Genomic DNA, 22,638 nt, shown 5'->3' with positions numbered 1-22,638 from the left:
CGTTGGACACCTGAAACTAATATAATGTTACATGTCAGTTATACCTCAATAAAAAATAAATAGTCTCATAAAGTTAAAACCCAGAGCATAAAGCTGATCTCAGAGATTCAGTCTCCACCCACGTAATCAAAATTGTAACCCACTCCCAAGTCCTGCTTTTCTCATTCACATCTGCCCGTTCACAAGCAAATCACACACCTACTAAGTCAGGACCCACTGCAAAAGGGAAATGAAGGTCCTGCCTCAAGTTAGGAACAAGAGTCAGCATGAACTGGGCTCCGGCCCTAACTCTGCCACCTCCCCAGTGAGTGACTGAACTTTCCTAAACTCCAGTTTCCTCAGCCAGCAAGTGAGAAGAAGACTAGGTCCCACCTCAGAGTGGTGAGGACTATTAGGTAACGCATTCAAACTCTCAGCACAGTACTTGGCACCTTAACTACCAGCTCTCATTAAATGATGGCCTTTAGACATACTTATATAATTACTCCTAATAAGGAAGTAAACATTGAGTCACACCAATGACTTTTATTTAAGATTATTTGCGAGGTTGATGTGGAAGAAGGGTTGGTGAAGATGTGTGGGTAGCTCTTTAAATATCTCTCTTCACATTTTCAAGAATTACTTTATTCTATTAAAATACCTTTTATCCTTTTTATTCCCATAAAAGGGCAACAGAGCAGATCACACTCTGAAAAGCAGCTGGAGTATGATGCAAGCTGTCTCGGGGAGCAGCTGAATCAACCACCCACTTGAGTCACTCAGCATCTGCAGACTCTTTACAGCTACCACTCCTGGGCCTGGTGAACTGGGTCTCAAAAAACACAGCAGCATCAGTAGTCATGGTGTGGAAACAGAGTACTATTTGGGCCCCTTTTCAGACAGGGCAGGCAGGTACGCTTCTCCACGCTCTTCCTTCCTAGAGCTCCTTCTTTCCTCCACTTTCTTGCAAGACCTCATTTCCAGTGCCCGGCATTCTCTCTCATTTCTCTCCTTTCTGCTCTCAGGTCCCTGAAAAAGAAGGGTCAGAAAAGGGTAGATATGCCGACAGCTGACAACATTCCACATTTTTCCTAATTATCAGAAATGAAGAAAACATTTAGCAGACTAAATCATTTAGCAGACTTTCACATCTTAGTTTCTAGTAATAAATTAGCATAAGCCTAAGGGTGTTGCTAAAGGTTTAGTCATAAATAAAGGAATAGGGGGCCTTGGGCATCAGCAGGTGGTCTATGGAGGAAACTCAACCTGCACACTACTCTGCCTCTAATGTACAGAGGGATGTGATTCCATGGCACAGTAAAATTAATATTCTTCTGGTGCTTTTTGAAAAGGAATGCGGCAAGGGAATCATACACAGAATGATTCTAACCTCCTTACGTTCACTCCCTTAAATTACATTAATAGTAGGGTTTGCACTAAGTTTTCAGGTGAGGACTGGGTAAAGAACAAAGTGTCAAGGAATGACATTCAACCACACAACATTCCCCAACAGGTTGCCCAGGGGTCTACATTCAGTGACTGAATGAACACACACTGTTGTTCCAGGATGGGGAGATTCGGCACTAACTAGAGAGACCCTACTTCCTAGATTCTACACCTAGGCAGAGGGAGACAATCAATCAATAAGCCTAAAAGGAAACAAGAAAATAAAAGGTAGTGATAAGTGCAATGATACCTATAAATGGGGTGATATGATAGGGAACTGGGATGTGGGGTGCTTCTTTGGTTTCCATGGTGAAAGTGACTTTCAAAGGAATTACTGACAAAAGAATGGTGTTGATAAATGTGGTGGTATCTATTTACACTTCAATTTTTTAAATAAACAAATAAGATCATTACTCCTCCCCTCCTCCATTCCAGTGAACTGGAGACACTGGAGAACCCCTGAGTGCCTATGAGGTGAACATACGCAGTGGTGAGTAACAGTCAGATAGGCAAGGTGATGACTCGGCCCTGCAGGGTGAGTTATGGCGATGTCTGGTTACTGTGGTGGTGTTAGCTACTGTACTTTGTTAAATTGTTTTCATACCTAGATTATTTCATTTCTATCTATAATGGTCCGTTAGTCAAAATCAGAAAGCAAAACAAATGATGAAGCTGAGATGCAAGTTAAGAGGAGCTTAAAAATTGTACTAGCTCTGTAAATGTGCCTCCAGATTATTTTCATTAGCTCCAGTGCTTGTATTAAATCCATCAGTCTGATCATAATTCATATTTAGCAGCCATGAATGTCTCTAATCCTTATAAAAACAGTATGAAAAAGAAAATATAGTGAGGATTATTTGCAGTTTGGCTTTTCCCTTATTGAGAATCAAGACTATCCAAAAATTGCTCATAAATAATGACCTGAAATATTTTTTCTTATCTCATCACTTAGAAACAAAATGTGAAAAATTATCAAAATAAGCCAGTTGAGTTTTTCAATGTCAAAATGAAAAAATTTAATGTTGTTTGTCATGAGCAGGTCACAAAAGCAGTTTCTGGCTCTTCTTGATGCTAAAGGATGTAAAATTTAAATCTATATATTAGTATACATTTGGCCCCCAAATAAAAGGCAATATATATTATTTTTTAAATTGCTGAAAAATCACATTTTTTAATGTAGTTAGCTTTAGAAAAGTGTATCAATTGTTAAATAGAAAAAAGTTTTAAAGTATGCAATGTTCCAAATTTATTTTGCATTAAGATAAACTTTATAATATACTGTTTAAAGACTGATATAAAATAAAATACTTAATTTAAAATTATTTATCATGTATATTTATCATAGAATATGAAAAAAATTTTAATGATTTTGTAAATTCCTAGCAGGTTTCTAGCTATTATACAGTTGTCCCTTGGTATCCGCAAAGGGATTGGTTCCAGGACCGCCCACAGGTACCAAAATCCATGGATGCTCAAGTTCATGGGTGCAGAACCCAAAGACACAAAGGGCCGACTGTACATAACTATGAAAAGAGTTCTTGGGTCAAAAAAGTTGAAAATGCTGCCTTGGTTATCTTGGTACTCAAAAGGAAGAACTTGAGAAATGAATGAAACAAACATTTTTATATTTTAAGGATAATGTAATGAACACCTCTTTAAATAAGAAAACTGATTTCACATTTACACCCTTATGTAAATATGTAATATGAATGTTTTTCTGAAGCCATCAGAATCAACAAAGAATTGTTCAGATTAAAATTTTTTTCAAAATATATTTATACCCTCCCTTGTTCCAGAAAGAATTTAAAGCAGGTCAGTCCCCTAATTAATATAATTAATGATTTCAACACGTAGTTTTGAAACAGGAATTTTTTCATGCCTGTTTTATTCCTGCCAAAAGTTCATAATGTGAATCTAATCATGAAGAAATATCAGATAACTCAAACTGAGCTTCATTCTAAAAAATAACTGATCTGTACTCTTCAGATGCCAGTCCCATGAAAAAGACCGAGGCACTGCTCCAGAAATAAAATACCTTAAAGGGACATGAAAATCGGTTGCAATGCGTGATCTGGAATCTCGTTCTAAAAAATATTATTGGAACAACTGACAAAATATGAATAAGGTCAATAGATTGGATATAAACGTTTTGTATTGGTGTTAATTTCCTGAGTTTAATTATTGTACTGTATTTATGTCCTTGTGCCCTTGTTTGGGGGTGGAAAGGAGAGAGAGGGTATAGGAAAATGTGATAATATATTCACGTTTAGAGGAAGTCTAGATGAAGGGTGTAGTTTTGTACTGTTCTTGCTACCTTGCTCTAAGTCTGAAACCATATCTTAAAAAAACAGTATAAAGAAAAGACAAAACAGAAACTCTTAATAAGGTTTAGATAGAGTAAGTGACAGCTGTTCACTACTCTTCCTCCCTTATCCCTCTTATGATCCAGTAGAGAGAGCAGCTTACTGAAGGGGAATCGTAGATACACAAGGTCACTGCGACAAAAGTGAGGTGCCACCTGTGAGGCAAAGATGCACAGGGACAATCCCAACAGCCATCACTGCTAGGCAGAAAGCACCGCACTCAGGTGGACAGTTAGGTAGGAAGCGCCTGAGTGTCTTCCCCTGGCCATTCACAGAGCATAGCTCAAGACCCAGGTGGCAATACGCCTAGGTTTACTTATTTGCTCTGCCTACTACATGGCAGAAACATATCATTATTCTTGTTTTGCAAAATAAAACCAAAACCAAAGACCCACAAAAAAAAAAAAAGTATTTTGCTCAAGGCCACTCAGTGAGCATATTGCAGAGTTGAAAAACTACCCCCCAATTAATTGGTCTCTAGTTTATTACTTTATGTATCAAGTTTGGCACCATCAGTGGTGTTTCAATTCTTTCCCCCATTTCGCGCCTTTGTCTCCCTTGGGCTTCACTTAGACTCTGACGAGGCCACTGTGAATGCCTGGACTGCTCCTCTACTCCTGGATACTCACACCACAGTGTCCAGAGAGTTCCTTCTGTGTGCTTTTTAAGAGTACAGGGGAACACAACACCATCACAAACTATTTACTACCAGATTAAATATGAGAGAACAAGAGCAGTAGGGGCAGTTTTTTCTTCTTCAGATAGTAAAAGGAGAACGAATCACAATAATTTATAATAAGGGTGATGAAAACAGAGGACCTTGGTAACAAAAACATTCCACATGTGCTCCTTTAGGAATCCTTCCTACACCACATGTCTTCACTAATAATAATTTTAAAATTTTATGTACACCTGGGCTATCTAAAACTGAGTGCCATTTTTGAAAGATCTCAACACCAAGCTGTAAATGAAGAAGTTAGATTTGTTCTCCTCAAACTAGGGGAGGATGAATCCTTTGGGTTTCCTTTTCTAAAATGGTTTAAATATTCAATAACTCTGTTACATACCGAAGAGACAGAGCGTTTGGTTCTAAAGCAGAGTTGTTGTTCAAAGGACTCTGAAAATGCCTGAATTTTGGAATGGGATCTTACTTTTGATTCCAGTGGCTCCTTGAATGACCCATCCCCTGAGCATTTTCTGTAATCCCGCATGTGAGTATGGCATTGAAATCCCTGGTCCTCATAAGAATGCTTTCTAGGATGGCTGTCAGATGACATCATGCTGGGAAGCACAGGAAACTGGGAATACAGAATTTTAAAATTTACAATATAAAGAGACTGCACAATATTAGCACAGAGACAGAATGTCCATAAATTGCTAACTAAACAAATCTCACGTTGAACTGAAATTTTATCTTCTTGATCAGTAGGAGGTTTCTCCTGCAATGAGGCAGTGGGGTCAGTTGGTCAAAACATTAAGTAGAACATCCCAAGATTAGCTATGTTGCTCCTCTATCATTAGGGTGGTATAATAAAGTGTTCCAGCCTCAAACTGACATGTAAAGATAAATTTCAAAATGATCAAAATAAATTTTTAATGAAGCCATAAACATTTAAGAAATAATACAAAGGCAAATATCTGTGTGATTTCTGTATGGAGAAGGAATTTCTAAGCAAAAGAGCAATGGAAGAAGTCATAAGGAAAAAAATTAATTTAACTATATAAAAATAAAGCTAATGTGTATAAAAAACAACATATCATATGGTAGAAAAAAACTTTTAAAATATTTGCTGCATGGTTAATAAATATTCTGAAAATAAGGATATTTCACATAATACAAACATAGAGGTCATGTACTACAATGACATCAGTGTTAAAATCACAATTGGAAAATGATGAAAAAAAAGATAGTTCAGATAAACCAAACTTCTTGAAAGAATTGTGACACTTGCTCTGTTAATTTCTCTCACTCCCCAACCCACTCCACTCCAGCTTTTTCACTCACACTTTTTCTTTTTTTTTTTTTTTTGGTTTTTGTTTTTGTTTTTTAAAAGGTATATTTAGTTCCTGTGCAAACTGTGCTGTAGCAGAGAATGCTGCAATGATACACATTTTGGATGTGTATGAATGTATCTGTAAAAGTGAAACAGGTAGGTTAATAAAGAATAAGTGCATTTTAAATTGTGATATGTATTGTCAAATTATTCTCCAAAGAGGTGATACAAATTAATATTCCAAACCATGAGTGTGCCTGTTTCCCCAAACACTTTCCAACAAATAGGAAGAGTGAGATAGTATTATTGTTTTAATATGTATTTTTCTTATAATGAATGATGCTGTATAAACTTCATATGATAGAAATTGATGGGGACTTTAGGATTTCTTGGCATCTCATGTGTTACAGAGGATTAGACCCATTTCACAAGCGTGTGGGCAAAGGGGCCCATACTCTGGGCTCCAAGACACCTGGGTTTGGAGTTTGAGATGAGGTCCCGTTGATGGAGCACCTACTATGTGCAGACACACTTGCCCCTCACAGCAAGCAGAAACTTGCTCTTCCACAGTGCTATTATTTATCTGAGAAAAGCTGATTAAATGGCTTTTCTAAAGCTACATGGCTGATAAAGGGAAGAGCTAGGATTGCAATCCAAGTCAGTTGTAACCACACTCTGTGCTCTTTCTGCGTCCTGGCATTACTAACTGCTAACTTGGAGCAACAAGGCCAGCAGATCTGAAATCAGAAAACCCAGGTATGTCAATCTGCTACTCACTAGCTGTGTGACCTTGGGTAAATGATAACCTCTTTAGGGGCGAGAGAGGTCCTCAGGTTTCTCAAAGAATTTGTCAAAAAGCTGGAGTTGTTACCTTCAAGTCCTTCCAGGCCTCAGTCTGTAGTACCTTGTAATATGGCAAAAAATAGCTGTTAGCAGTTGCCTTATGTATTGAGGTGCTCCTATGTTGGGTGCATATATATTTATAATTGTTATATCTTCTTCTTGGATTGATCCCTTGATCATTATGTAGTGTCCTTCCTTGTCTCTTGTAACATTCTTTATTTTAAAGTCTATTTTATCTGATATGAGTATAGCTACTCCAGCTTTCTTTTGGTTTCCATTTGCATGGAATATCTTTTTCCATCCCCTCTCTTTCAGTCTGTATGTGTCCCTAGGTCTGAAGTGGGTCTCCTGTAGACAGCATATATATGGGTCTTGTTTTTGTATCCATTCAGCAAGCCTGTGTCTTTTGGTTGGAGCATTTAATCCACTCATGTTTAAGGTAATTATCGACATGTATGTTCCTATGACCATTTTCTTAATTGTTTTCTGTTTGTATTTGTAGATCCTTTTCTCCTCTTGTGTTTCCCACTTAGAGAAGTTCCTTTAGCATTTGTTGTAGAGCTGGTTTGGTGATGCTGAATTCTCTTAGCTTTTGATTGTCTGTAAAGCTTTTGATTTCTCCATCAAATCTGAATGAGATCCTTGCCGGTAGAGTAATCTTGGTTGTAAGTTCTTCCCTTTCATCACTTTAAGTATATCATGCCACTCCCTTCTGGCTTGTAGAGTTTCTGCTGAGAAATCAGCTGTTAACCTTATGGGAGTTCCCTTGTATGTTATTTGTCCTTTTTCCCTTGCTGTTTTCAATAATTTTTCTTTGTCTTTAATTTTTGTCAATTTGATTACTATGTGTCTTGGCGTGTTTCTCCTTGGGTTTATCCTGTATGGGACTCTCTGTGCTTCCTGGACTTGGGTGGCTATTTCCTTTCCCATGTTAGGGAAGTTTTTGACTATAATCTCTTCAAATATTTTCTCTGGTCCTTTCTCTCTCTCTTCTCCTTCTGGGACCCCTATAATGCGAATGTTGTTGCACTTAATGTTGTCCCAGAGGTCTCTTAGGCTGTCTTCATTTCTTTTCATTCTTTTTTCTTTATTCTGTTCCGCAGCAGTGAATTCCACCATTCTGTCTTCCAGGTCACTTATCCGTTCTTCTGCCTCAGTTATTCTGCTATTGATTCCTTCTAGTGTAGTTTTCATTTCAGTTATTGTATTGTTCATCTCTGTTTGTTTGTTCTTTAATTCTTCTAGGTCTTGGTTAAACATTTCTTGCATCTTCTCGATCTTTGCCTCCATTCTTTTTCTGAGGTCCTTGATCATCTTCACTATCATTATTCTGAATTCTTTTTCTGGAAGGTTGCCTATCTCCACTTCATTTAGTTGTTTTCCTGGGGTTTATCTTGTTCCTTCATCTGGTACATAGCTCTCTGCCTTTTCATTTTGTCTATCTTTCTGTGAATGTGGTTTTTGTTCCACAGGCCGCAGGATTGTAGTTCTTCTTGCTTCTGCTGTCTGCCCCCTGGTGGATGAGGCTATCTCACACTTTTTCATCTAACACTAATGTTAGTCAGGATATTGGTCTTCATGTTGCCAAATTCTGGGCACTTAATGGTCTTTAGTCACTCTGTAGCATTCAACCCAGTTGCCTATTGAACCCTTCTGGAAACAGTCTTTCCCTTGCCTTCTACCACTGCACCCTCTTGGTTTCCCTTAGATCTTTCTGCCACTGTGTTTTAGACATTTTTGCTCACTTCTCCCTTCTAACTACTCATAACTGTTGGAGTCCCCCGACACTCTAAACTAGTCCTCCTTCCCTTCCTTTGCTTTCTTACTTTACACTGTCTCCCTCAATGTCTCACCCCCAGGCTTCAATTTCCATCTATAACCTAGTTTCTGATTTATTTGTTAGCCCAGACCTCTCTTCTGAGCTTCTGCCCACTGAACTTCTCCTCTTGGTATCCCATAGGCACCCCACCTGACTTGTCCAAATTTGAACTCATCATCTCTCCTTCCCAAGCCTGCTTCTCAAGTGTCCCAGGACTCAGAAACTGGCATCACCATTTGCCCAGTTACTCGGACCAGTAACTCAGAAGCCCCCCTCCACATCCAATTGCCAAGTCAGCAGATTCCACCTCTTAAATGTCTCTCAAAACCATCTACTTTTTTCCAGCACCACTGTTACTACCCTAATCCAAGTCATCATCACCTTTCACCCAGATTCCAGCAGCAGCCTCGTAGTAGTGGATATCCTGCATTCACCCTTACTCACTTTATTTCACTTTTCCCACAGCAGCCAGCATAGTTAAAACAACGTCAAACTCATACCTGATCACATTTCATTTTACACCTCATCTTGCACCACCCTCACCTCTTCAGTGACATAGCCTCACTGGTCTTCTGTCAGTTCCTCCAGCTCACCTGTTCCTGCCCAGCACAGGCACTTTCACAAGTGGTCCTATCTGGCTGTGACCCCGCCCACAACCCCATCGCTTCACCTCATCCCTGGCTAATCACCCTTCAGTCACCGTGGAAACTGCATTTCCCCAGAAAGCCTTTCCTACCACCCCAATTGGTTCAGGCCCCTGAACCACCATTAGACACTCTCCTGAGATCTCACACTTCTTCATGACACTTATCACAACTGTCATCAATAATTTGGTTAATTTTGTTACACATCTCTCTTCTCCATTAGACTGTATGCTCCTTCATGTCAGGGGCTACATTTCATTCTCTGCTAGAATCTCAGTATGCAGCACTTTGCTTTCTTCATAGCATGAGTTCATTAAATATATATTGAATGAATAAATGTATAAAGAATGAAAGAAAAAGAAATACCAAACATAAAAATTGTTTATGCTTATTAGTAGTCAAAAATTATGTTAAATGATATCACATACAATTTTGCCTTTCAGGTTAGCAAAAAAATTTTTTAAATAATACTAACACTAGGGGCTTCCCTGGTGGCGCAGTGGTTGAGAATCTGCCTGCCAATGCAGGGGACACGGGTTCGATCCCTGGTCTGGGAAGATCCCACATGCCGTGGAGCAGCTGGGCCCGTGAGCCACAACTACTGAGCCTGCGCGTCTGGAGCCTGTGCTCCACAACAAGAAAGGCCGCGATAGTGAGAGGCCCGCGCATCGTGATGAAGAGTGGCCCCCGCTTGCCGCAACTAGAGAAAGCCCTCGCACAGAAACGAAGACCCAACACAGCCAAACATAAAAAATAATAAATAAATAATAAATAAATTAAAAAAAAAAAAAAGAAATAATACTAACACTAGTAAGAGTGCTGGGGGATAGGCACTGTCATTCCTTGCTGGTAGGACTATAAATGGATACAGCTTTCCTAGAAAGCTGTTGGCAGTATGAGTGAGTCAAAAGGCTTAAAATAATTTCCCTCCTTGGGTCCATCCATCGCACGTTATTATGGGCTGATTTGTGTCGTACCTCCCCCCACTCCTGCCCCGCCAAATTCATATGTTGAAGCCCTACGTGAGTAGCTCAGAATGTGACTGTATTTGGGATAGGGTCTTTAAAGATTAAGTTAAAATGAGGCCATTAGGGTGGCCCTAATCCAATCTGACTAATGTTCTTACAAGAAGAGGAAATTTAGAGACACTAGGGATATACTCACGCAGAGGAAAGACCATGTGAGGACACAGCGAGAAGGTGCCATCTATCAGTACAAGCCAAGGAGAGAGGCCTCAGAAGAAACCAAACCTGCTGACACCTTGAACTTGGACTTCCAGCCTCCAGAGCTATGAGGAAAAAAATGGCTGTTGTTTAAGCCACCCAGCCTGTAGTATTTTGTTATGGCAGCCTGAGCAAACTAATACACATATATAGAAACTTACTCTCAAACAATAATCAGAAATATGGTTAAAGATTTATAAAGTTGGGGCTTCCCTGGTGGTGCAGTGGTTAAGAATCCACCTGCCAATGCAGGGGACACAGGTTCGAGCCTTGGTCCGGGAGGATTCCCACATGCTGCAGAGCAACTAAGTCCGTGCACCACAACTACTGAGCCTGTGCTCTAGAGCCCGCATGCCACAACTACTGAAGTCCGCGTGCCTAGAGCCCGTGCTCTGCAACAAGAGAAGCCACCACAATGAGAAGCCCGCACACCGCAACGAAGAGTAGCCCCCACTCGCTGCAACTAGAGAAAGCCCGTGCGCAGCAATGAAGACCCAATGCAGCCAAAAATAAATAAATTAAATAAAATAAATTTTTTAAAAAAGATTTATAAAGTTGCTAAGATACATGAGGTAAGTCTGTATAAATTAGTCCATTTACTGTAGGTCAGACATGGTACTTGGTGCTATGGATAAATTGGGGAGCAAAACAGAGTGTCCCCCTCTTAGAACTTATGTCTGCAATGGAGATAAATAAATGGGGCATATGCCTACATCCTTGGCCAAATGCTATTAAGGGAATGTTCAAGGTGCAATAACAGGGTATAGCAGAGTAAAACCACATATATTTGGGTGGCTGTTAAGGTGACTGGGAGGATCAGGGGAGACTTCTGTGAAGGTGTGACAATTAAGCTACAATCTGAAGGATGAGCGGGGTTAATTAGGAAACAGAGAACGCTTGTCCGCCTGAGGATGAGACCATACGTGCAGGAGCCCTGCCACAGAAGGAGCTTGCTGGCATAGAAGGAAGAGAAGTGTGGTAGGGCCGGGGAGCGCCTGAGAGGAGGGGGGAGGGCTGGGATGGGTAAGCTGTGGGGACATCATAAGATGGGCAATCTTAAAACATACCCAACTGTGATCAAAGCCTTTGTCTGCGATCTGGGGTTGTTTTCTTCCTACTCCGTTTTAGTATTTTTCATGTTTTCTACAGTGATCATGTATTATATTATCAGGAGAAAAATAATGCTTGAACATTTGAGACTGGGACACAGAAGGACAAATATTACATAAGGTATCTGAAATGGTCGAGCTGATAGAAGCAAGGAATAGAATGGTGGTTGCCAAGGGCTGGGAGGAGGGGGATATGGGGAGTTGCTAATCAATGGGTATAAAATTTCAGTTATGCAAAATAAGTTCTAGAGATCTGCTGCACAACGTTGTCCCTAAAGATGACAATACTGCATTGTACACTTAAAGATCTGCCAAAGACGGTAGAGCTCATGTTACATGTTCTCACCACACTAAGATTTTAAAAATAAAACTTAAAAATGTGAGACTGGGAGTGAAATGCAGATGTTTGTACAAATGTCCTCTTCCATTGAGAGACCTGAAAAAAATGCAAGGGTTTCCATCACAATATAAATAAACACTTAATATCTCCTTATAGCAGATGAAATTTCCAGTTAGTCTCTTTTGGTGTGGGACCTTGTGAGAAACAAGCTTAAAAGAGCTCTCTAATTGGTTACAGGGAGAAAGCTCTCACTTTTAAAAATGTTTACTTACTAAGTGAGCTCTACTTTCGGAATTTTATATGCCCTTCTAGTGTAATTTCCCTCACAAAGACTTGAATCAACACCCTAAATAGCTGACTTTTTCAAGGTCTGGACTTGTCACCTCCATGGTCATGGACCAACCTTATGGATCTATCTCCCATGCTGTGAAGCAGGCTCTAGCACGTGGAATGGGATCCCCACGCTCCGAGCTCAGCACCTGGACTCCCCAGCTCCCAGGCTACATAGCCTGCAGCAGGCATGGATTTTCTGAGCAATAACTACCCAGTGCCCTGACTCTCACTAGAAAACAGTGCTCTGAAAAACAACGTTGTTTCCTACTGTGGTCCCAGAAAAGCATTTCTGTCAAAAAAAAAAATCCTATGCACTCTTTAACCCCAAGCCATAGGTCCTCACTTTAAAAAAAAAAAAAAAAAAAGTTATGTAACATCTTCACTTCAAGAGCTTAACTACTTGATTTTTTTATTCTGGGTTTAATTGCAATCACCCTTCAATTGTACCCCTCCTGCCCTCTGAGTAAATGCAAGCACCTGAGCCACCCATCAACAGCAAGATGAGAAACAAGAGGGAGAAAGATCCAGGTGTTGAGACAGTAAGACCCATGTTGAATCTTAGTGCACCGTGTGTGTCAGGGACTCTGGGGACCATGCCCTTATCTCTAACCTCAGAACAAATTCTACAAGGGAGTCATTCTTACCCTTTTACAGATGAAGCAAATGAATCTCAGTTTGGCTAAGTGACTTGCCTATGACATGTGACTAGTGACTTTACGGGAGAGGTAAAGTGCCATGCCTAAGCATAAGACATATCTTCCTTGGCTGAATAATCCCAAACTTCTGTCTTCAACAGCAGCAACAACTTCATTCTATTTCTATGTGAAACTTCCTGTAAACGTGACTTTTAATAATGTACCAGTTGTAACAGAATTCAATTACGAAAGTAATAATAATTTGTAGGTCTTTAGGAATTAGTCTAAAAGAATTTTATGTGAGGAATATTTTATAATGTAGACTAATTGCCTATCAACAGAGCCAAGAGGGTTATAAATTAGTCAACTATCTATATATGGCAACAGCATCAGGAAAAAAAAAGATTCAAGTGTTCAACTGGTAAAACGGTAGGTCAGTACCATCCACTGGGCATCCTTTAGGGAAACTAAAAGACATTTTAAACTCTGACACATAAGAAGGAGGAGGAGGAGGACGGAGAGGGGAAGGTGCAGGGGAGGAGAGGAGGAGGAGGAGAAGAAGTACTTGTTAGGTACCAGGCACTGTCCGAAGCACGCTGTATACATTACTCACTGGATCTTAACAACACCCACATGACGTATGTACTATTATCATCAATTGCATTTACATAGAGGGAATCTCAGACAGAGAGAGGTTAGGTAACTTGCTCAGAGTTACGCTGCCAGTAGTAGGCACTGGGAGGCTACCTCCAGAGCCCTCACTCTTACCCACTCCACTCTGCTGCCTTCCCAGCAACTCCTCTATCTCAGCATCTAGTAGAAGAGAGGAAACAAGTCCATGGAACTTTATGATAAAAGCTCCTCTGTAGAAACATCCCTGATGCCTGAAATTCTATTCGTAGTTTCATTTCTTTGGATTAAGGCATTGTCTTCTCTTAAAATTAAATACAAATTTAATCTGAAAAACAAGGAACCACTGTTAGTCATGAAACTTTAGGGCATCCCCTCTCTCTTCGGGTTTGAGAAATCCTCTAAGGGGGCCATGCCCCACCCCATCCCTGTAGTGAGCAACTACAGGAGAACCACCGCTGCAGTGAGATACTACAGGGACGAGAGTGTGTAGCCACCCTTGGGCCAATCAGGGATAAAAATTAAAATTAGATATATCTTCTACAGCTTTAAATTGAGAATATGAAGACAGAATATAAAATTGGTTAAAGGTGATTATTTTTTTAACATCTTTATTGGAGTATAATTGCTTTACAGTGTTGTGTTAGTTTCTGCTCTATAACAAAATGAATCAGCTATATGCATACATATATCCCCATATCCCCTCCCTCTTGCATCTCTTTTATATTTTAAAAAAGAAAAAAAATCCCTTGTGTGCAGATAGGTAGAGGTTTATTTTGTACCCCTCAAATGATATGATGTAGACCAGCACATGTGCTTATGTGAGCATCAAAGAAGCACTGAGAAAGTCCATGTAGAGTTAGCAAAGCCCCAGATCAGGGAACTCAGTTCCTCCTTGAAGAGATCTTTCATTCAGCATAACCCTCCCTTCCACCAGGCCCTAACTGTATAGAAGTGTTAAGAAAACCATGTTAAGCTGAAGGAGAAGATGACTAAAAAGTCGAATAGACTATTTAAAATTCACTTTCAATGAGTAGAATAAATAAGGGATATGGAGATTGTTCTACTTCAAGTCTGTATTCATGTGACGATGGAGGGAGAAGGTAGATTAGTTCTACCTTCATATGAGAGAGTAATAAGAGAGACTTCATATTACTTACCTTATTTTTTTTCCACCAAGCACCTCAGGAGAGTAAAGTTAGATTTTTTAATTTGCTTTAAATCAGCAGTCACAGATTATAATGAGTCTTGTCAAAAAGTAGTGTTCTCTGAGAAGGACCAAGTTTTACCCCTTGTCTACCTCATTCTTCCTGCCAAATTTGTGTCTTCCACTAGATTAGAAGTGCCACAAGAACAAACACCATATGTCTTCTTTTTCCCTGTAATCCTATTGTGCCTTGCACAACGCCTGGCACACAGTAGGTGTTCTATAAATATGTTTAATGATTTAATGCTCCATCACTATGGTTTTGCAAGAATCATGAGGCTGAAGAGCCATATTAGAAACCACATTCATATAGGAAAGAAGGGGAAAATTCTTCTCTTCCTTTGCATGCAATACTGATGGATGTAGGTTACTAATAGGTTGCAAGAGGGAAGAGCCTTAGAGTGGAGCAGTGGGGAGAGAAGGAAAAAGATAAGGCTAAGAGTAAGCTCTTTTTTTTTTTTTTAAGGTTTTTTATTGAGCTCAAAGCAAAACACAAAACTTCAAAACCCAATTTTTCTCATATCTCTAAAGTAAGAAAAATTTGAGCACATCTTAGAGTTAGGAAAAGTTAAGTATCCAACTACAGATTCACTTCACAAATACATGGCATTGTGTGAATAGAGATGAAGAATCAGACCCCCCATTTTCTACGACTCTGCCCACATCACCCAAGGTCCCCTGATCTGTGATCTGTGATCTGTGTTTTCTCAACTCAGTCAGGTTGTCATGTTTATCCCGTGCTTTGTCTCCTTAGATAAACACATGCTTTCTGCATGTTAGTCTGATAATTATGGAATTCATTGTCAACTCAGAGAATCTAAACAGGTTAATTCAGGCAAATGTCCAAAGCCAGTACAAGCAGGAAAAGATATATGGACCCCATTGAGAAATGTTATACAAAACAAATTTTGCTATTCCCCAAGAGTTTAAGGCAAACAATATTGCAACCTATAAGTGGATTCTTGAAATAGGGTAGATTATCCCAGTTTTTAAAATCTAACAGATACTAAAATTTATTCAAGAAACTATATTTTATAAGTCATGTTTCTTTCTTTGATTTCATAGTTTCTGTGGCTCCAAAGGGCTGTTGTGATAAATAGCGAATCTCATTTTTTCTCTTTGTTTCTCCCTGGTTCTCACTGTCTGGCTGAACACTAGTCATACTCCTGGTTCACACATTATGAATACCTCACTCAATGTGGGCATAAGAGATTAAAATGAGAGTGTGATAAGCAGGTGTTTATTTTACAACAGAATCATGCAAAGCAAGAGCTAGAAGTGTTCTTGGAGATCAACCAATGCAACCTCTCTCCTTTTTTACTTAAAGAACCTGAAGTTCAATGAGGTGTTGAAATGCGCCCTTTGTCCCTGACGACGCATTTGGTAAGAGATCTATTTTCAAATATTTGTGTCTCAAAGAGGTCTTATTCCTCAAACTTGCTGATCATTGGGAGTAAAAGATAGCCTTACGAGTTTTAATATACTTCACATGCATTATGCTTCTGGGAACTCTGGAGCTAAAAATAAAATAACATTACCCCAAAACTTATTTGGTTCTGGAGTTAGCAGTAGCAGGGGGTTGGGGAAATATTCTCTGGTAGCTGGAATTCTAAGTGACATGTGTACCCACTGCTGAGTCTACACCTGGTCAGGCCCACCCACTCCCCTCTTGGGAGCTTTCCTGCTCCCCTGACACGGGGTGCTCTGCCTAGCCATGGAAAAATAGTGCTGAGGGTGGTAGAATGTTGGCTTTGTCTCCCATCAGGAAACCAAATGAGAACCAGCAGAAAGAGTGTATCAAATTTATCAGAGGTAGTGATTTATTATGTGGAATCCCCAATTCCTTAGATGTCACCAAATAGTGGAGCTATTTTCAGTATTTCAAAAAGACTATTGGAAATCAAACAGTGATCCACAACAATGCTACACAGACTATAACATGAGGTTTCCTTCCTTTGGCTTGAATTATATTACCACCCAATAGGATTATGCCAGGCTTATCAGGAGCTCTGAATAGCGGTTAAATATATCTTAGGTTGCTAAAAATGAAGGAATCATTACCTAATAGATGAAAATCAGGTCCCTTGGAGGACAAGACAAAATGATAAAAGGGATTTTTGTGAGTATAAAAAAAGGTTTGGAAGTACTCATTTTCAACCAAAGAAAACTTTATACCAAAGGACTCTCAAAAAGATCTAAGAGAAATCCCCTTCCCCTAGTCTAGCTCTCCCCCGGTTCCATCATAATAACTCACTGGACAGGGCAGGGAGGTTTTCCTGTAACTGGAGTCTTGTGATCCATGGCGGTCCCGGAGTCCTCTCTCATCCTCCTCTATCCAGCTGTGACCCCAGAAGCTGCTCATCCATTTGGCAAAAGACACATCATCATCATCATCATCTTTGTGCTCCATGTAAAGGTGATTCAAAATATCGAAGGCCTGCTCCTAAATCTGGCAGAGAGAAATATTACCCAACAGGGCTGACTTGATGAAACCCAGGATCTCCCTCAAAAGACAAAACGAAACTGATGTTTTCAAATGGTCTCTGATAATGGAATCCTTAAAGGGGAAAGATTTACTAAACAACCACTTCACCATCAGGCAGCCTCTGGTAATGTCTATTTATAAATTGTGCAGCCCACATTCCCCTCCCCTCCCCCTGTCTTTTTAAATTGAGATGCTTTTTAATCCTTCCATTGCTGGGGCTTGTGCCTGGCAGCCTAAGGGTGGGAAGCAGAGTCCACTGCCTGGTTTTCCCTGTGTTTTGTTGCTGATGGCATGTGATGGCATCTCCAGCTGTTAATGGTGTTGGAGCATGACCTTCATAATATGCCTGTCAGCTCCAGGCCAGCTCTGAAACGGGGCCACTTACAAGGGACAGACTCAGCCTGCAAGATAGCCAGCTACGGTGTGTCATATCTAGAGCCAGATATTCTCCTAATGAATAAATTTGATATTGTTCTAAAATCTAGCTCCTGGGGCAAAAGAAACAGGAGGGATTTTTTTGTGGGGGGATATATTATTTTTATATGTACAAAGGTAAATAATGTACATGTACAATGCACAAATCTTAAGTGTATAGTTTGATGAAGTTTTACATACGTATACCCTTCTAATGACCACAACTATGCAGGTGAAGACACAGACTCTTTCCAGTACCCCAGCAGTCTCTTTCTTTCCCCCTTCCAATCTAACCTCCCTCCAAAAGGTTAAGACTTCTGACCTCTGTCACTGTAGATTAATTTTGCCTGTTTTTGAACTTTCTTTCAATGGAATTATATAGTATGTATTATTTTGTGTCACTTAACATTATGTTAGTGAGATTTATCCATGCTTTTATAATAACAGTAGTTCATGCTGTATAGTATTGCATAGTATGATTATCTAACCTTTAAAAATTCAGTCTAATATTGATGGTCATTTCGGGCTATCATTTGGGTTGTTTACAGTTGGGACTATTATAAATAAAGATCCTATGAGCATTAGAGTCCCTGTCTTTTAGTGTTTTGGTTTTTTTTTCCAAGGTAAGGAGAATATTACATTTATTGAGCCCCTTACTTTGCACCAGGTATGGAGTCAAGTATTTTACATATGCTATTTTCATTATTAACAACCCTGTGTCTGGGATATTTTCATCATATTTTACAGATGAGGAAGTTGAGATTCAAATAGATCATCACTTCCCCAAGGTGAAATTACTACTAAGCAGCACAGCCACATTTGAAGCAAGGAGTATAACAAAGTCCGGGTTCTCTCCACCATTCTGCCAGTATGCCAAGAAACTTTTAATAAATCTCGCTTTTTTTTTTTTGAGTGGTTCAAACAAAATGAATTTTATTTATCTTCCATGAAACAATTCAGATATAAACAGCTAGTCCACAAAACCATCCAGGACCCAGACTCCTTATATATTTTCATTTGGCATCCCCTGAAGTGTTGTCTGGACAGATGGTCAAAACTGAGTCACCGGCAATTGAGCGTTCCAGCCAGCAAGAATAGGAAAAGATAGAAAGTAGAGGGCAAGCAACTTCCTTTTAAAGGAGCAACACTCAGTTTCGCTCACATCAATTTTGCTCACATTCTACTGGCAAAAAAAATCATTCACACAGCTGCAACCGGTTATAAAGAAGCTGGAAAATGTAATGTTTACCTGGAAAGCTATGTGCCTAGCTACAATGCAGAGATTCTCTTACTAAAAGGAAAAAGAGAATGGATACAGGGGATAATTACAGCCTCTGCCAGAGGCAGTGTATCCTGAAGTGTGTTAAGGAAACACTAGTTCCATGAATTGTCAATGGACTTACCAAAAAACAAGTTCTTTATAGCTGGACTTATCAGAGCCTTTAATACACTAATGGTTAAACTCTGTGAGGGAGGAATAGCTTTGCTACATTACCTAGATTTATTTGACCATGGGATCCATTTTTCAAAGGTCAACTCTTAGAGCTAATATGTGGTGGAATACATTTTGGGAAACACTACTCTGGAATACTGCTCTCTTTTTTTTAATAGATCTTTATTGGAGTATAATTGCTTCACAATACTGTGTTAGTTTCTGTTGTACAACAAAGTGAATCAGCCATATGCATACATATATCCCCATATCCCCCCCATCTTGAGCCTCCCTCTCACCCTCCCTATACCACCTCTAGGTCATCGCAAAGCACCGAGCTGATCTCCCTGTGCTATGCTGCTGCTTCCCACTAGCTAACTATTTAAAATTTGGTAGTGTATATATGTTGATGCTACTCTCACTTTGCCCCAGCTTCCCCCTGACCACCGTGTCCTCAAGTCCACTCTGTATGCCTGTGTCTTTATTCCTGCCCTGCAACTAGGTTCAGGGTTGAATCTAGTTCAACCTTTTTTTTTTTTTAGATTCCATATATATGTGTAGCGTACGGTATTTGTTTTTCTCTTTCTGACTTACTTCACTCTGAATGATAGACTCTAGGTCCATCCACCTCACTACAGATAACTCAATTTCATTTCTTTTTATGGCTGAGTACTTTCCATTGTATATATGTGCCACATCTTCTTTATCCATTCATCTGTCGATGGACATTTAGGTTGCTTCCATGTCCTGGCTGTTGTAAATAGTGGTGCAATGAACATTGTGGTGCATGTGTCTTTTTGAATTAGGGTTTTCTCTTAGGGTATATGCCAAGTAGTGGGATTGCTGGGTCATATGGTAGTTCTATTTTTAGTCTTTTAAGGAACCTCCATACTGTTCTCCATAGTGGCTGTATCAATTTACATTCCCACCAAAAGTGCAGGAGGGTTCCCTTTTCACCACACCCTTTCCAGCATTTATTGTTTCTAGATTTTTTGATAATGGCCATTCTGACCAGTGTGAGGTGATACCTCATTGTAGTTTTGATTTCCGTTTCTCTAATAATTAGTGATGTTGAGCATCTTTTCATGTGCCTCTTGGCCATCTGTATGTCTTCTTGGTGAAATGTCACTTTAGGTCTTCTGCCCATTTTTTATTTTAATTGTTTGTTTTTTTGATATTGAGCTCCATTAGCTGTTCGTATATTTTGGAGATTAATCCTTTGTCCATTGTTTCATTTGCAAATATTTTCTCCCATTCTGAGGGTTGTCTTTTTGTCTTGTTTATGGTTTCCTTTGCTGTGCAAAAGCTTTTAAGTTTAATTGGGTCCCATTTGTTTATTTTTGTTTTTATTTCCATTACTCTAGGAGGTGGGTCAAAAAAGATCTTGCTGTGGTTTATGTCAAAGAGTGTTCTTCCTATGTTTTCCTCTAAGGGTTTTATAGTGTCTGGTCTTATATTTAGGTCTTTAATCCATTTAGAGTTTATTTTTGTGTATGGTGTTAGGTAGTGTTCTAATTTCATTCTTTTACAGGTAGCTATCCAGTTAAATCTTGCATTTTTAAATAGAGGCATTCTTGGACATTTTCCATATAAAAATTCTCCCTTGAGCTGTAAAAATTGGCTTTACTGTAACCAATGTACCTAGAGCACTATTCTACAACTTATGTTACTAAGGGAAAGTAACCAAAGCACAAAATGGCTTGCAACATTTTTATTTCTTGCTTTAAATAACAGGGTGCATGCTTGTTACTTTGTAATATTTTATTAAAGAATGGAAGAAGCCTGGCTTCTCAATGACCCAGATGAGAAAAGAAAATACATAATTCTATGTCATCACTGTTGGTTGTCTCTGTTATTAAAGAAAGAAATCAGATAATTTTTCTTGGGGCAACAGGACCAGGTCTGTCCACAAAAGTTGACTATGGATGGACCTCTTCTTTTCTATTCCTCCTAAGACAGAAGTGTGTTTTCTTCCAATTTCTGAAACAAAAATAAATCTGTGGGCAGGGGATGGAGAAACCAGAGCAGATAACATCTAATTATTACTTCAAAGTATTTCGGGGAAAAGGAAATAGGACTTTATCTTAAAACCTCTTTGAGTAATATCTGTTTCTTGGACTTCTGTGCCCTCCCCTTAATGCCTTATACACAGAAACAATTTAGATATTGGAAAATGTGCAGAAAAAAAGGTATATATATATATGGAGAATTTATTACGAGGAATTGGCTCATACAGTTATGGAGACTGGGAAGCCCCACAGTCTGCCATCTGCTAGCTGGAGACCCAAGATAGCAAGTGGTGTAATTCAGTCTGAGTCCTAAGGCCTCCAGGGAAAGCAGTGATGTATTGATAAGTCCCAGTCCAAGAGCAGAAAAAGATGAGATGAGATCGCCCAGCTCAAGCAGTGAGGCAAGAAAAAAGGGTGAATTTCTCCTTCTTTTGTCTTCTGTTCTATTCCAGCCCTCAACTGATTGTATCATGCCCACCCACATTGGCCTATTTACTTTACTGAGCCCACTGATTCAAATGTTAATCTTATCTAGAAACATCCTCACAGATACACCCAGAAATAATGTTTAATCTGGGCACCGCATAGCTAGTCAAATTGACATTTAAACTAACCACACAGGCACTAATCCCATTCCTGACAGCTCCAGCCTCATGACCTATTTACCTTCCAAAGGTCCCATCTCCAAATACCACCACATTGGGGATTAGTCTTTAACATATGAACTTTGGAGGCCCACAGACATTCAGTTCACAGTAGGGTACCTACATGACCAGTACCCAGCCAAAACCCTGAGCACTAAGTCTTTAATGAACATGTAGACAACATTTCACACGTGTTGCCACAACTCATTGCTGGTGGAATTAAGCACATCCTATGGGATTTACCTGGAAAAAGGAATTTTGGAAATTTATTCCTGGTATCCTTCAGACTTCACCCAATACGCCTTTCCCTTTTTGATTTTGCTTTGTATCCTTTCAGTGTAATAAACCTTATCCACAAATACAACTATATGATGAGTCCTGTGGATTCTTCTAGCAAATCTCCAAACTGGGGGTGGCAGTTGGTATCAGAAATGGGATTCACTAAAACAAGCCCAACTCACTGAAATATGGCTAAAGCAGTATTTAGAAAAAGGATGAAGGGGACATAATGATAAACTTTCAATGCCAAGTGGCTACTTAGTCATCTGTGGTATGAAACGGCAGCAGAGATGATGTCTGCTATGAAAGGTAAAGATTACCTATGAAATTTTAAAATGATACATCCAAATCCAGAAAGATTGGCTCATTGAATGTGCTGGCTGCTTTTGGCAATGGTAGCTGAAGTGAGGAGATTAAAAATTGCAGTTGCAGCCTGGATGATGCCTTAGGGTTTTGTTCTCTCCTCCAGGTGGGAGGGGAAAAGATTGTCAGTGCCGAGGCAAGCTTTAGATAAATCAGAAATAAAGGAGAAGGGAAAAACAACATTTTATCCACTGGTACGGCAGCCCCTTGCATTCCAGCTGGGATCTCTAAGCAGCTGTAATGTCAATCCTGAAAGCATTGAGTTTACTGCTAGGGAATTGTGTAAACTTGCAATGAAAAAGAGAGAGAGAGAGAGAAAGAGAGAGAGACTTTCAAAAAAATGGCTTTTTATTTTGTGGCTATTGCTTCTGGATGTATGATAAAAATAAATGTAAAATACTATATGCTTGTAATTTCATATGTGTTAGAGGGATTATTGCAGTCAGG

General features: G+C 39.5%; 1 protein-coding gene across 1 annotated transcript; it reads right to left on the bottom strand.

Moving 5' to 3' along the window:
- Window positions 1-665: 665 nt before the first annotated feature.
- Window positions 666-17,048, bottom strand: LNP1 (leukemia NUP98 fusion partner 1). Its single transcript, XM_061194074.1, has 3 exons — window positions 16,820-17,048; window positions 4,856-5,086; window positions 666-1,008 (listed from the first exon to the last, which is right to left on the bottom strand). Exons 1-3 carry the CDS (start codon window positions 16,973-16,975, stop codon window positions 859-861), a joined length of 537 nt encoding a protein of 178 aa, XP_061050057.1. The 5' UTR covers window positions 16,976-17,048; the 3' UTR covers window positions 666-858.
- Between the last annotated feature and the right edge of the window lie 5,590 nt (window positions 17,049-22,638).

Source organism: Eubalaena glacialis, chromosome 6 (genome assembly GCF_028564815.1).
Source record: "Eubalaena glacialis isolate mEubGla1 chromosome 6, mEubGla1.1.hap2.+ XY, whole genome shotgun sequence".
NCBI classification, from domain to species: Eukaryota; Metazoa; Chordata; class Mammalia; order Artiodactyla; family Balaenidae; genus Eubalaena; species Eubalaena glacialis.
Note: the sequence above shows the minus strand (reverse complement) of the source record. Positions and strands in the feature narration are given on the sequence as shown.

Bases quoted from the DNA above. Each gene is read 5' to 3' on its own strand.
- LNP1 (XM_061194074.1), bottom strand. From the start codon at position 16,975: ATGGAGCACAAAGATGATGATGATGATGATGTGTCTTTTGCCAAATGG. The intron at 5,087-16,819 runs GTGAGTTATTAT...CTGTATTCCCAG, and splicing joins AAACCTCCCTGCCCTGTCCA to TTTCCTGTGCTTCCCAGCAT. The intron at 1,009-4,855 runs GTATGTAACAGA...CTTCTTTTTCAG, and splicing joins CCAAACGCTCTGTCTCTTCG to GGACCTGAGAGCAGAAAGGA.